We start from the raw sequence: 14,724 nt of genomic DNA, 5'->3' as shown, positions 1-14,724 counted from the left end.
CCTATATGCACACTCTCAGTTTAATGACTACTACGACTTTCATTTAGATCACTAAGGCTAAAAAGTAATTTATCGAAAGTGATTAAAGACTACTACTACCATGTAAGCATATAAATACATGAATAACATTTTCTTATTCATTCATATAAAGATTACAACAGTTGACCAAAGTGATTAAAGACTATGACCTAATCTAGCTGGAAACGCAGGCGTTACAATCATCTCCCCCCTTAAGATGATTCCGTCCCCAGAATCATGCAACAGCAAACAGATGGGGATAGCTACTCCTCATTCCGCTTTCTATTTCGTAGGTGAGATTCGGCCCTCTCGTGTGTTTCCATCGCACTAGCACCAAGTCAATCATCTTGTGTCGTAATTTCTTTCTCTTACGGTCAACGATTGCTTCAGGCTCTTCAACCAGCTTTTTATCTTTATCGATCCTTAACTCTGCAAGTTGGAGCATATCAACTTCTTCTCCCGAGTACTTCCTCAAATAAAAAACCTGAAAGGTATTATGGATACCTTGCAGTTCGTTGGGAAATTCAAGCTTGTATGCTTGATTCTCTATCCTTTGAAGTAATTTAAACGGTCCTTTAAAACAAGGACTTAACTTCCAACGCTTTCCAAATCTAATACATCCCTTCCATGGAGAGACTTTAAGTAATACTTGATCACCTACATCAAATGCTATCGGTAGTCGTTTCTTATCTACGTAGCTTTTCTGAAAACTTTGAGCAGCTAGCATCTTTTCTCTGATGACTCTTAGATTCTCAGCGGTCTGGTGTACTAACTCAAGCCCCCAAAAGTGTTTCTCTCCCGCTTCCAACCAACACAATGGCGTACGAAAATTCATTCGGCTAGTGATAAGTGCTTCATAAGGAGGCATCTTGATACTGGAGTGATAACTATTGTTGTAAGCAAATGTGACCAGTGATAAGTGGTCATCCCAGCTACCAGGAAACTATAAGGAAAATATCCACAACATATCTTCCAAGGTTTGGGCAGTTATCTCACTTTGTCCATCCGATTATGGATGATAGGCAATACTCAAGCACAACTTCGTGCCAATTGCTTCCTGCAAACTCTTCCAGAATCTGGAAGTGAATTGATTGTTCCTATCTAACACGTTAGATAAGGGTACTCCATGTATCCTCACAATTTCCTCTGCATAGGTTTCTGCCAACTTTTCCATTGACCAGTTCTCTCACGCGACTATGAAATGCGCACTCTTCTTGAGTCGGTCTACAACAACCCAGATCATGTTGTGACCTCTCTTTGTCTTTGGCAACTTCATTATAAAATCCATGGTAACATCATCCCATTTCCCTATGGGTGCTGGTAAGGGTTCCAAATCCCTGTATGGATTCTGATGTTGTGCGTTTACTCTTGCACATATTACGCACTCTGCTACATAAGTTGCCATATCGACCTTCATTGTCGGCCACCAGTAATAGGGTTTTAAGTCCAAGTACATTTTGGTGCTGTCTGGGTGTAATGAATACATGGTCATATGAGATTCTTCCATAAGAAGATCTCATATACCACCTAACTTAGGCACCCAAACACGATTCTTAAACGTCTTCAACCCTTGCTTATCTTCTTCAAATACAAATGCCTTGCCTAGATGTTCTTCCTTCTTATCACCTTCTACCAGAGCCCTTATCTGAGCTTCGTTTATCTTTTCCATAATCGTTGAGATCACTTCAATCTTCAACAATCTAGCTCTTTTTCCTTTCAGAATCACCTTTCTGCTTAGGGAGTCAGCTACGATATTTGCTTTACCTGGGTGGTAAAGTGTCTCACAATCGTAGTCCATGAGTAGCTCCATCCATTGCCTTTGTCTCATTTTCAATTCTTTCTGAGCAAAGAGATAATGAAGGATTTTATGATCCGTATAGAGTTTGTATTTGGTTCTGTAAAGATAGTGTCTCCAAATCTTTAAGGCAATAACCACTGTTGAAAGCTCTAGAGCATGCGACGGATAGTTCTGCTCGTGGGGCTTCAATTATCTCAAGGTGTAAGCTACTACTTTGTCCCTTTGGGTAAGGACACATCCCAATCCAATCTTAGAAGCATTACTGAAAACTGAAAGGTCATAACTTCCTTCTGGTAGGACGAGGATCGGTGCTTCACACTAAGGATGAGATTTAAAACCGAAAAACCGGACATGAACCATAACCGTTAGAACCAGAATATGTAGAACTAGTCCGGGTCCTGTGTTTAAAGAATGGATTTATCCGGGTTTCGGGTAATCCGGGTTTTGGGTCCGGGTAAATCGGGTTTAAGAATCAGAACCGTGTTTGGAACCGGAACCGATTTTTATGAAAAGTTTAAAACATGAATATCCGGGTTCTAGTCCCACTTTACCCAGTTCCACCCGACCCACTTTAATGTTTCCAGGTTTTCCGGTTCTAGACCCACTTTACCCAGTACCTGACCAGGAACCGAACCAGAACCGGTTCCTATATACCGGTCCAGTTTCCGGTTCTACAAAATCCCGCTAACCGGTTCCCGGGTTTTCCAGGTCCGGGTCTACCGGTCCGGGTTTAGACCCACTCTCATCCCTACTGCACACAACCTCTTCTTCAATTCACCAAAAACTCTTTCTTGCTTCTCGCTCCAAGTATATGCAACTCCCTTTTTGGCCAGGGCTGTCATTGGAGCTGCGATAGAAGAAACGTTTTGGATGAATCTTCGATAGTAACCCGTCAGTCCCAGAAAACTACTAATTTCTGTCGCTCTCTTTGGCATCTACCATTTCATCATTGCTTCTATCTTTGCTGGTTCAACCATAATGCCTTCCCGATTAACAATATGACCGTAGAATTGTATTTCCCATATCCAAAAGTCACATTTAGAGAACTTTGCATAAAGCTTCTCCCTCGTAAGGACTTTTAGTACTTCTCGGAGATGCTTACCATGATATTGATTGTTCTTGGAGTAAATGAAGATATCATCAATGAACACTATTACTGATTTATCGAGAAAAGGTTTACAAACTCGATGCATCATGTCCATGAATGCTGCTTGAGTATTTTTCAGTCCGAACGACATACCAAGGAATTAATAGTGCCCATACCTTATTCTAAAGGATTTATTCTCAATATCTTGCTGTCTAATATTCAACCGGTGATAGCCTGACTTGAGATCAGTTTTGGAGAAAACGGTTGCTCCCTACAATTGATCGAACAAGTCGTCTATCCTAGGTAAAGGATACCTATTTTTTATCGTAGTTTTGAATAGCTCTCGGTAGTCAATACACATTCTCATAGTACAATCCTTCTTCTTCACAAATAGTATTGGAGCTCCCCAACATGATGAATTAGGTCTTATAAAACCTTCATCCAACAATTCCTGGAGCTATGTCATTAACTCCTTCATCTTTGCAGGTGCTAAACGATATAGTGCTTTCACAATTGGCATCGTTCCTGGCAATAAGTCGATCCTAAATTCTACCTATCTCTCTGGTAGTAATTCTGGTAATTTATCCGGAAATACCTCATCAAAAAGCCATTTCCCTCTTCCCCTTCTTCGCGTCTATCATGTATGCTAAAAATGCTGTGCCTCCATTGACTAGGCATTTTCTGGCTTTCATCATTGTGATGATTGCACATATCACTCTACTCTTATCACCGTAAATCACAAATGGCTCTCTCCCATGGGGGATTACTGCGCACCATCTTCCTTCCACATAGGATTTCTGCGATGGATTATCCTAACCAATCCATGCGGATAATTACATCGAACTCACTCAACTTAAAAGGCAATAGCTCTCGACGGAATTTGTTTCCATTCAAGTCGGTAGTTATTGCCTCTAACCTATTTCTAACAGATACATTCCTACCACCAGCTACTTCTACTAAGATAGGGGTACTTAGCCTAAGTAGTGATAACTTAAGTTTCCTACCAATATCATGCGATATAAATGAATGATATGCTCCAGAATCAAATAATATATTTGCAGGAATTTGATTAACTAAGAATGTACCTGAAGCAACATTGATCTCTTCATTTTCTTCATTAAGGGTCATATGATATCTTCGACCATTGGGATTTGATGGCGTGATCCTCGAGGTAGGTTTCTCAACCTTTGGGCACTCTGTCTTCATGTTCTCCTCCTCCCCACAATTGAAACAAACTTTTCGTTTGACTGGGAAATTTGTACAAATATGCCCAAGCTTCTTGCACTTGAAGCAGACGACACAATCATTGAAATGCTTCTTCTTGCACTGGTCACACCACTTCCCTTCTTGGCTGCTCCCATACTTGCTGCTTGACTTTGAAAAATTCTTCTTCTTCTTCCTGTTGTTTTTGTTTCTTCCCTTAATCTTCTTCTTTCTACTGACCTCATTCCTATCGACAACTCTCTTCTTTAAGATACCCTCCACAGAATTGGTAGCTCAAACGACCACTTCACAAGTAGGCGGCTGCTTCATTGGCACAATGTACTACTCCCATGGCACTCCATTTGCGTACCTATCAATATTGGTAAGTTCGTCCAGAACAAGTCGCAGGGCGAACTCCATTTTATCAGTGAAATCATTGGTATACTCGTCCACCGAAATGCTTCCCTTCGTCAAAGCCAATAATTGATTTTCCAATTCCAACATCTTCTCAGCTGTACAAAACTTCATCTTGAAATGGATCAAGCATTTGTCCCATGTCATCTGCAGTGGCTTGTTGGGGCTCACAATCTTCCTTAACGTGTTCCACTAACGAAGCGTTATGCCCTTGAACTACCTCACAACATAGGTGGTTTGTAGCTTCCCCATGCAACCGCAGGTCATAAACGCCATCTCCATCTCCGAGATCTAGTCCATCACTCCTTCGTGATCTTCATTCTTGTTAAATGATGACAGTTTGAAGTTTGTGAAGTCCTTATACTTGCAATAGCCTCTTGATTCATCATTTCTCTAGATCTCTGACTGACCTTGATGACTTTTCGAGTCATCATTTCCTTCCTTGACTGTCTCTGGATGAGAAGAAATCGGTGCGTTGTTGACTTGTTCAAAAACTACCGGCTTGTTAACCACAAGCGCCCCTCCTGTAGCATTACCTAGTTCCTGAGCCAATAGCTCCCTAAACTCACGTCTCTACTGATCGAGCATTTCTTGCATCATTTCTCAAGCTTCATTCATCGGGATTTGAACAACAGCTGCTCTGACGTTTTGAGGTGTTGGACCTCCTTCGTTATTGAAGACTCTTATGCTCCTTCTGTTTGTCATGACATTCTATATTCGTAAAGGCAAGAAGTTTTAGGATAACGATATACTACTTACTATGTATATACACACATTTAGCACATAGGTAGTAGTTAAGGCATCTTGTTATATTATGCTAGTGTTAGAGTCTAAGGCAACCAATGCATATGTACTAAAGTATTCTATTGCACACCTCACCCATCATACTTAGCTTCTATTTTTAAGTCTAGAGTTTTCCTAAATTCCTAGTTTTCTTAAACTAATGCTTTAATACTAACTGTGACATCCCCCATTTTTCAGAACCAATTAAAACATTTTCTTCACGCCTTATCGATTCAGATTCGAAAATTCCCAGTTAAATAAAACATTTTTAAGATGACAAAAGTTATTTTATTAAATCATTGAGGATATCATTCATTCATATCCGAACATACGTTACAACGAAAAATATAAAAGGTCCTGAAACTACAGATTGTAGGCATATCTCTTTATTCTACTCAACATTCTAACTAGACTATTGTAGCCTTGGTTCCACTACCTGTGATGCATAAAATTGAGTGGGTCGCATTTGGGAAAACGTGGTGAGATACGTAGGATTTCAAGCCTATAATAATTTAACAATACTAAATAATATTATTCCTGCAACTAGTGATGTCAAAATTACACATACATACACACACACACACTTATATATATATATATATATATATATATATATATATATATATATATATATATATATATATATATATATATATATATATATATATATATATATATATATATATATATGAAATCTTGGCCTAAGACCAACTACCCAACCCAACCGATCCTCACAGATCCTAAATGCAATGATCATCTGGAAGAATCACCCAACCTGATGAATCGTTTGAGCAACTATTTGACTACACAGCTAGGGGTGTCCTTGGCCAGTGTAAGTCATATAAGGAAACCAATGTTCAAAGATTTGATAAATATGGTATCCCATTTTATCTACGTCCATGGGTTATAAGTCTATGCTAGTAACGTAATTCACTAGACTGCCTTGAATAGTCAATTGTTATCATCTACTCTGGTTGATGACCCAAACATACTTGCCAGTTGTCTGATCTGGACCCACCATTTCTTGTCATCCAAGAAATAGGAGAAACACTCCAGTCTGTTCTCACACACCCTACCCTAGTCATGAGACCTAATCGATATCCAACCTAATATCAACTAAGTAGTCTTTAAAAGTCTTATTCTTAACTTAAGGTATGACTCATATTTAAAGGCAATCGATTTCCAATACGAGTTCTAATTCAATAGTATTATCCTAATTATACAAATAGCATGTAGCACAGATAATACATTCAAGCACTTAATGTCTCATATAAATAATACTTTTATTTTAGATTATAATCTAGATAGTAACTAGGTACTCACCTGACAAAAGTGTTTGGTGATTGGTGAATAGGGCAGAGCTTCGCTTTACACCTTTTCCAAAAGACCTAGATGTACACAACGCTAAGTCTTAGTCTAATCTCAATAATCCTAAAGTCTACTTTAAGATCTAAATAAGGAATAACTAGGTAGGATCATATCGGATGTAGGGTCCGTTTGGTATATAGAGTATACTGTTTGGAAATTCCATTTTAAACACCTCACTAAATCCAGCCTAGACATTACTCAGATAAGTAGATCAAGCAGTATAATGAATTGCAACCATTGATAAATCTTACATATAAGTTCCCAGTAATGACTCATAACTATATATATATATATATATATATATATATATATATATATATATATATATATATATATATATATATATATATATATATATAAATTACACAACGGCAGAGTAAGTGTAGCTCACTTACAGAGTACTATAGATGGGAACCGGGAACTAGTCTGGTAGAATAATAACTCGGGATCTCCCACTCGAAAGCTACTACTCAGATGAGTACTTAGGGGCGTCAAAGGGCTTCGCCGCAGACTAGAATGATGGAAAAATGGGCTAAATAATGAAAATTTCAGATGTTTGATGTGTTGTGCACCATGGCAGCACGTCGTGCGCCTGGTCGAGACATAATGACATGGCGAAATGCTGGCCTGACACATGGTGAAAAGTGGGTGCGGCTGCGTGGTCTTCTCTGGCGCGTAACGCTCCTGACGCGCATGCGTACCATTTTTCAGATTTTCAAAATTCCGTATCTTCTTCATACAAACTCCATTTTTGACGTTCTTTATATGCACGCGTAGTTCACGACGAGATCTACAACTTTTCCTTTAGACTCCATTGGCTAATTTTGATTTTGTATTTTTTTTACAATGTCTTAGACTGCTAAATCCCGTATAAAAAGCATAACTTTCTCATCTGGTGTCCGATTTCGACAGTCTTTTTATCGTTGGACTCCTAACAACGAGATATTCAACTCTCATTTAGATTATTTTGGCTCAAATTCGACCGATCTAAAATTTGATTTTTGAGCTGAATACTACTATGTCGAATTTTGGAGAAATCGTAACTTCCGCTTGCGAAGTCAGATTTGGACGTTCTCCATATACACGCTCTTGATGTAACGACTACTACGACTTCCATTTTGATCACTATGGCTAGAAAGTAATTTATCGAAAATTTACTTTTCATGAGACGCAAAGCCGTGCCGGTTAAATCGTGAAACTTCGCAAAAGCGTTACTTCTTCATATGAAGTCAGATTTGAACGCTCCTTATATCTCCAGAATCCTTATAACGTATAATACAACTAAGTTCAGGTTATTTTTAATAAGTAATCTTTTATCTTCGATGCGTATTTTAATTTTATATATTTTATTATTAAATACACCTAATATCCTATAAAACGTGTAAGCATATAAATACATGAATAATCCTTTCTTGTTCATTCATATAAAGATTACAATAGTTGACCAAAGTGATTACAGACTATGACCTAATCTAGCAGGAAATGAGGGCGTTACAGATTGTGTTAGTGTAGTTAAAACTCTAACCGAGTCAGAATTCAAGGACGAAATCTAATTTAAGTGGGGAGAGTTGTAACACCCGTCTCCCAAAATGGATCAGTGTAGGGAACAAAGGAGTCAAAGGCATGGTTTTTGGGAAAAACCATATGTCACGACGTGACAGGAAGGTTGACACGACGTGACAAATCAAATATGAGATCATGTGTTCGGACGGCTCTCATGGCGTGACGAGGGTATGGTCACGACGTGAGGATGGCTGCAGCCCAAGCCTATGACGTTAGCATTTCCTCCATATGTGAGCCACTAATCTTGGAATTAGGGTTTCATTTCCAGCCTCCATCACCCTCTTGATCCTTGAAGCAAACATTAATACCCTTTTCTTCATTTATGAGCTTATCCTTAGTGTTTTCGTGCATTTGGAAAGAAGAAAAGGGCCCTTGTGGTGTAGAGATCCTCTTGGCAAGCTTGTAGTTTCCATTTGATCCATTTCTGGACCATTGTAAGTGTTTAAGATCTAAACTTTATGTTGTTAGCTATTCAATCTAGGCTTTGTGTCCCTTTTTCTTCATGTTGTGAAAGTTTGGATGAAAGGATTCCATAAAGTTGGCAACTTTATGGGTCCTTGAGGTCCCTTGATTGTTTTATATATTAGATCTGAAGTTTGGCTATGTTTTGAAAACATTCATGTGATTGTGGTTCCATTTTTTTTTATCATATTGACCTAATAAGAGATCAAGACATGCATTGGACATGTATGTCTATAAAGCATCAATTTTTAGAAGGTTTTTGGAGTAAGAAGGTCTTGTGGAAAGTTGAACTGGATGGCTTAAAGGATTAAGGGCTAAATGCATTAAGTTGTCCAAATTTGTTGTACTCGCGACGTAACCATATGGAGGTCACGACGTGATAATGAGTTTTTCCCCGATTGTTTTGGATGGACTTTGTCACTACGTGAGGGCATGGCAATCACGACGTGAAAAAGGTTTCAATCGCGGCTAAGCTGTTTGGTTATGGAGCTTTGAATCGGGGCTGAGTTTGTTAGCCACAACGTGACCATGGGCTGGTCACGACGTGAGTATCAGTTGATGGTGATGTTGACTGGTGACTTTCACCTTGACCGTTGACTTTTGGCATGAGTTAACTTTTGTTCAATTTAAAGGTTTTAGAATGTAGACTGAGAGGGTACTTCCTTATTGTTGTTAGGTATCTCGTAGTACCGGCCTGCACGGAGTGAGAGCTGTCATATGTAAACTGAGTTGCTGATAACTCCTTGACTGTTGTGAGTCCATGGAACTGCTGATAGTCCCTAAGGTTGCTGAAAACCTGTGAGGTGTGTTGTTAATCGACATGATGTTATCCTAATGGGAATACTGATAGTCCCAGAGTTGTTGATAACCCATAGTTGTTTATATTGTTGTGTTGTATGTGATATTCAGGACTGCGGATAGTCCCATGCTTACTGATAACCCTTAGCAGATTATTATGTTGTGTTGTATGGGACATTTTGGGGAACTCACTAAGCTTTGTACTTACAGTTGTGGATTAAATATTTTGCAGGTACTTATTGGAGTGCGAAGGAGGGACTGTACACATACATCAACAGTTCTATGATTCAATATTCTACATTGTCTTCATTATAACTCTGATTTCTAAATAGTGGTTTATGAACAAATGGTTTGTGTAACACCCTATTCCGGGTCATTCTGTGATTCAGGGCCGTGGGACGGAAGTCAATTGTGTGAGGGCATTGGGCCTTAAGGAGGTGAAATTTAGACCTTGTAGAAGGAGGCAATGAAGGTTATGAGACCTAAATCCTTTGGATTGTGCTTCGGGCCGAAGGGTAGAATGGGAATAGTCGCACGTCGGTTTCTTCCATGAAAAATAGATTTTTTTCGAAGAGCTCTTAGTCCAAGATACCTAGATATTATTGTGGGTCCTTTCAATACCTTTATGTGGATATATAAAACATCAAAATCGTAGTTAGAACGAAGACGCTATGGTCGTTCGAAGATTGGAGGGTTTTTGGGTTGAGCCTAGTATGCTGGGGGAACAGGGTGTACACCGGGCGTACTAGGCAGGAGATGATTTCGGGAGCTGAACCAAGTACGCTGGGTGTACTAGGAGTACGTGGGGCATACGTGGTATGAAGCCAAACCCTAATTTTTATGTTTTTACCCCTATTTAAAGACATTAACTCTCATCTGGACGTTCCATAATCAACCTCCACTCCCTTTTGCCTCAATAGCGAACCCTAGCCTTGAGTGTGAAGATCTTGGAGTTTTGTTGGTGGTTTTGTGCATCTTTGTTTAGGAATAAAATCCTTGAAGAAGGTGGTGTTGTATGCAAGCTTGAAGATCCAGAAACTCCTCCATCTTGTGCTTCTTTTGAAGGTATAAAGTCCATACCTTGCCAATGTTCTTCTTAGAACTCCTTAGATGGGGTTTTATGAGCTTTTTGTCCCAAAACTTGGACCTTTGTGAGTATGGGGTACTCCAGAGCATTGTAGTTGTCCTTTCAAGTTTTTTAAATCATCTAGATTCATAAAAATAGTTCCTTGATGGTCCCTTTCCAACCATGTAAGAATTTGGTGGTGTTAAGTATGGTTTAAGTTAGGGTTTTGAGGTTTAATCTCATTTCAGCCATGCAAAGGCTTAAAGCTAGAGACTATATAGGTTAAGTCGTTATTTGGAATCATATCTGAGAAGTGGACTCAGTGGCTTAACCATTTAAGTTATTAATGATGAGTTGAGCTATTGTGGAGTACGCTGGGCATACCCATCTCGTAGGCAGCGCGTACTACCCAAGGATGGCGTACGCTGGGCGTAGATCGAGTACGCAGGGCATACACATGTTGTTGACCGCCGTTGATTTTTTTGACTATTGGTTTGTGCCATTATTGGACTATTAAGGTTTTGGTCTTATTGGGTCACTATTCCTTTTGACATTGGGTCATTGTTAGGCTTTGGGCCTTCTTGGATTGGGCTCATAGTGGGTTTTGGGCACCATTTAGGATTTCGGGCCATTATAGGATTTAGGGTGTCTTTGGGCAGGGCCTGGTTGTGGTTTATGACCTGATTATTAATAAGGATATTGCCTGATGTTATTTAGTGTGGAGGTTTCTCGGATAAGTAGTTCGAGCGTTTACTATGTTGTCTCAGCAGTTCGACGCAAGTCTTCTCCCGATGTTGAGAGTCGAAGGCACCAATGTCGGCTCATTAAATTATGTATGTAGGATGCTAGCTGTCTTTGTGACTCTTGCATGTTTATATGAGCATGTGTGGTAGAATAGTTGTATTTGTGATGAACAGCTGGGTCTAGCTATTATTATTATGTTATGCTGCTCATATGTGACTGCATCTGCTGATAGTCTCCAGGGTCGCTGAGAACCTAACAGGCATGCTGCTAGCCCACTGGGACTGTTGATAGTACCCGGGGCTGCTGATAACCCATAGCTATTTATTTGTGTTGTGTTGTGTGTGATATTTTGGGGAACTCACTAAGCTTTGTGCTTACAATTTTTGGTTTACATGTTGCAAGTTTCTCTAATATTCACGAAGGGGCATGAGTCGATTGCATTGCATCAATGGTGGACTTGTGTACATGATAAATTTTAGTGATACTCGGATAAATATTTTAAGATTTGTGGCTGTGATTTGACTAAACACTTATAGTTCTAATTGAAAAAATATTGGGTTTAAATTTGGGGCGTTACAAGTTGGTATCAGAGCCTTGGTTTGAGGGATTCATGCATACTCTCGGGTGTGCTTGAACTCAAACTGAGGATTTGGTAAAGTTTTCCAAAATAAATTGATTTAATAAGAAGTTTTAAAAATAAAAAGGGGTGTGATGCGTGCAATCAGCCAAGCTCAAGTAAGTATTTCCCAAAATACCATACGTATTTTATGATTGATGTTTGTTGTGAATATATGAGGATTACATGCTAGATTAGGGCTAAGGATCTGCTTAGTGTTGCATGGTAGAATGCCTGATTAGGAGAGATGCCTTAATGCCTGTTTTGTGAGTTGGTAGTGATGCATGCTAGTGATTAGAGATCTTCAGGAGCTTCTTAGGTAGGGCGACCTATTTCTGTGATGCTTTTTGTTCTATATGCTCGAATGATGTTTGTGTTGTGCTTTGTAGGGTTCATATTGATGTAAGTTAGCTACCACATGAATATCTTAAGTTACATGCAATGGAGATTAAATAATCTTAGAGTGGTTGACTTGGCCTTATTGCGTAGCTCTCATTTGAGTTTAACCGTTATAGGGTTGGGTCTTTTAGTTGAAGGATTATCTAATCTTTGTTGCATCTAATTGTATAATTGAAGTAGTTAACTGACATTAGTAGAGGTTCTTCAGCAGCTGATAGCAGGGTGAGGTGGTAATCCTAGGAGAGACTAGGAAGAACTTTAGTGCGAGTGATGCCCCATTTAGCAAATTTTGGGAGGGTGTCATTATGAGGAAAGTACGGATAGGTGTGGAAGGTAGTATCCGGCCTGTACTACTGGAAGCATAGGATCCATACTTGAATCGAGGAACGTCCTGAAAGTTATAAGGAGTTGTTTGAGGGTAAGAACATGGTTTGGCGCCATGAACCTGTCGCAACTTTTTGGGTATTACCAACTTTCTGTTTATGGCTGACTGGGAAGAAGACAGGTCGGGTGATCGTTTAGGCAATAATGGCAAGGTCAGTTGAGGTTGATGGGTGCAGACCTAGATGAGCAGTTGATTTTGAGGTCTTAGGGGCACTACTTAAGATAGTGACAGTCTGAATCGTGGAACTCATTGAGGGAACGGTTGGGATGAATAGCTTGAGGATTGCAGTTTTGAGACTGAGTGATCAGCCGGTGGCTTATGATGTCATTTTCTATGATGGGGATTCTGTTCTTCAACTTTTCATGTGTGGAAGGGGAGTCATTTTCATGGAGACTATACAAGATAAGGACCAGGGGTATGGTTTCCTTGAGTTCGGTTAGAACGTGTTCTGGCAGGTTGTTCCAGATGATCAAGAAAAGTGAATTAGGAACAAAAACTCTTGTTGTGTCTCGACTATGAGGATGATGCCTCATGTTGCATGATTGCGTCTCGCGATGGAGTGAAGGTCGGGGAATCAGAGGCGAGGTTTGCGGTAGTCCAATTGTTCTTGGATAGAAAATCGAATCTATGAATGGGATATTATAGTTATTGATTGTGCATTTTCACGAGATTCTTGATGATAGAGGCGGTTATGTCTGGGAAGTTTCCGAGGTCTCCATCTGGGATTCAGAATGTATGTGAGTTGTTGGGTCTTTATTTGGGAGATTATCTTGTGTTATGTTATACATTCTAAGAATCAGGGATGATATGTATCGGGCTGAGTTGGTTTGACTAAGGTTTGTCTGCAATGTCAGTTGATGATAGTTCGATCCTAAGTGGTGGAGAACTAGGCATGCTATTTGAAAGATCATCAATCTGTTTGACTTTGTGGTTTTAGTAGAAGGGATTATGATGATACACGCTCCGGATATACGAGGCTTGGGTTCAAGATGTGGCTAAGGCAGGGTGTAAAGCAAGTTCACATTTGTTGTATGAGCTTAGGAATGCTCGAGTCGTTTTCACAGTGAGAAGTTGTTAGTCAGGGAGCTTGTTGTAGACAGTGGTTCTTTCATGTCGACGGATGTTTGGGTCACGAGTCCTTTGGGTCGCTCGAGTTGAATGTGGATGCTTGAAGGAGTCGTCAGCAGGGTATAGATTGTTACCTATAGTCTAAGATAAACAGTGGTTGAATCTGGCAATTAACGTCAGGGTTGGATATATGTAATTATGCATGAGTTAGCTCAGTGGAAAGCTTCAGATTATGGGGTTGCTATCAATGCATTCTCGATCGTTGGTTGTTCCCATTCATCGTCACGTTCAATTATGGTATTTCATGGCTTCTGGGTGCGTTTGCTTTAATTTGCTTGATTGTGGGTTTATTGTCCATAGCAGACTCAAGTTTGTCTTGGTTATAGGAAGAACATTGAAGTGATTATGTTTCTGTTCCGATTGTGGGTTTTTCGGGTCCCTTGTCACCAGTTGGGATTATGAAAGGGTGTGGAAGGGAAGGGACTTTGGGTTACGAGATCTTGGTCGAGAGTAGTAAAGTGCTTCATCTGGGTTGGGGTGTGAGCACCTGATATCATTAAATCATGGGATCTTAGTCCAGTAAGCTCAATGTGGTGATGATTAGACAAGAAGTATATGGGATGGCTAGGTAATCCAGTAATCATAAGTTATCAGAATGCAGATGAATCCAAGTGAGGAATGGTCACTTGGGGCTGCCGGGGATGGTGCCAGATGCGAGCCATTTGGAATTTGTATCCATGTTAGAGTTTTTGATCGATATATATGGAGGGAACACCAGGGTTCTTTGAGGCTGGGAGGAATTCAAGATAAGTCTAGATTTTGAGTGTAGAGCATACTACAGTTGGCCGACAGGGCCTTTAATGGCTAATCGGGTGGTACATATAAGATATTATTTGATTCAGGATAAACTGGGACAACCAGTCGTCGTTATTTCATCCTAAGTCATCTAGAG

General features: G+C 39.8%; 1 protein-coding gene across 1 annotated transcript; it reads right to left on the bottom strand.

Annotated features, from left to right (window-relative positions):
- Positions 1–253: 253 nt before the first annotated feature.
- On the bottom strand, positions 254–886 carry LOC145130914 (uncharacterized). The gene has a single exon (XM_079065668.1). It carries the CDS (start codon positions 884–886, stop codon positions 254–256), a length of 633 nt encoding a protein of 210 aa, XP_078921794.1.
- Between the last annotated feature and the right edge of the window lie 13,838 nt (positions 887–14,724).

The sequence above is a fragment of the Lactuca virosa genome, chromosome 8 (assembly GCF_052849685.1).
Source record: "Lactuca virosa cultivar CGN04683 chromosome 8, Lactuca_virosa_CGN04683_v6, whole genome shotgun sequence".
Classification (NCBI taxonomy): domain Eukaryota; kingdom Viridiplantae; phylum Streptophyta; class Magnoliopsida; order Asterales; family Asteraceae; genus Lactuca; species Lactuca virosa.
Note: the sequence above shows the minus strand (reverse complement) of the source record. Positions and strands in the feature narration are given on the sequence as shown.

Excerpts from the sequence above, each read along its gene's own strand:
- LOC145130914 (XM_079065668.1), bottom strand. The coding sequence starts at position 886 with ATGCCTCCTTATGAAGCACTTATCACTAGCCGAATGAATTTTCGTACG.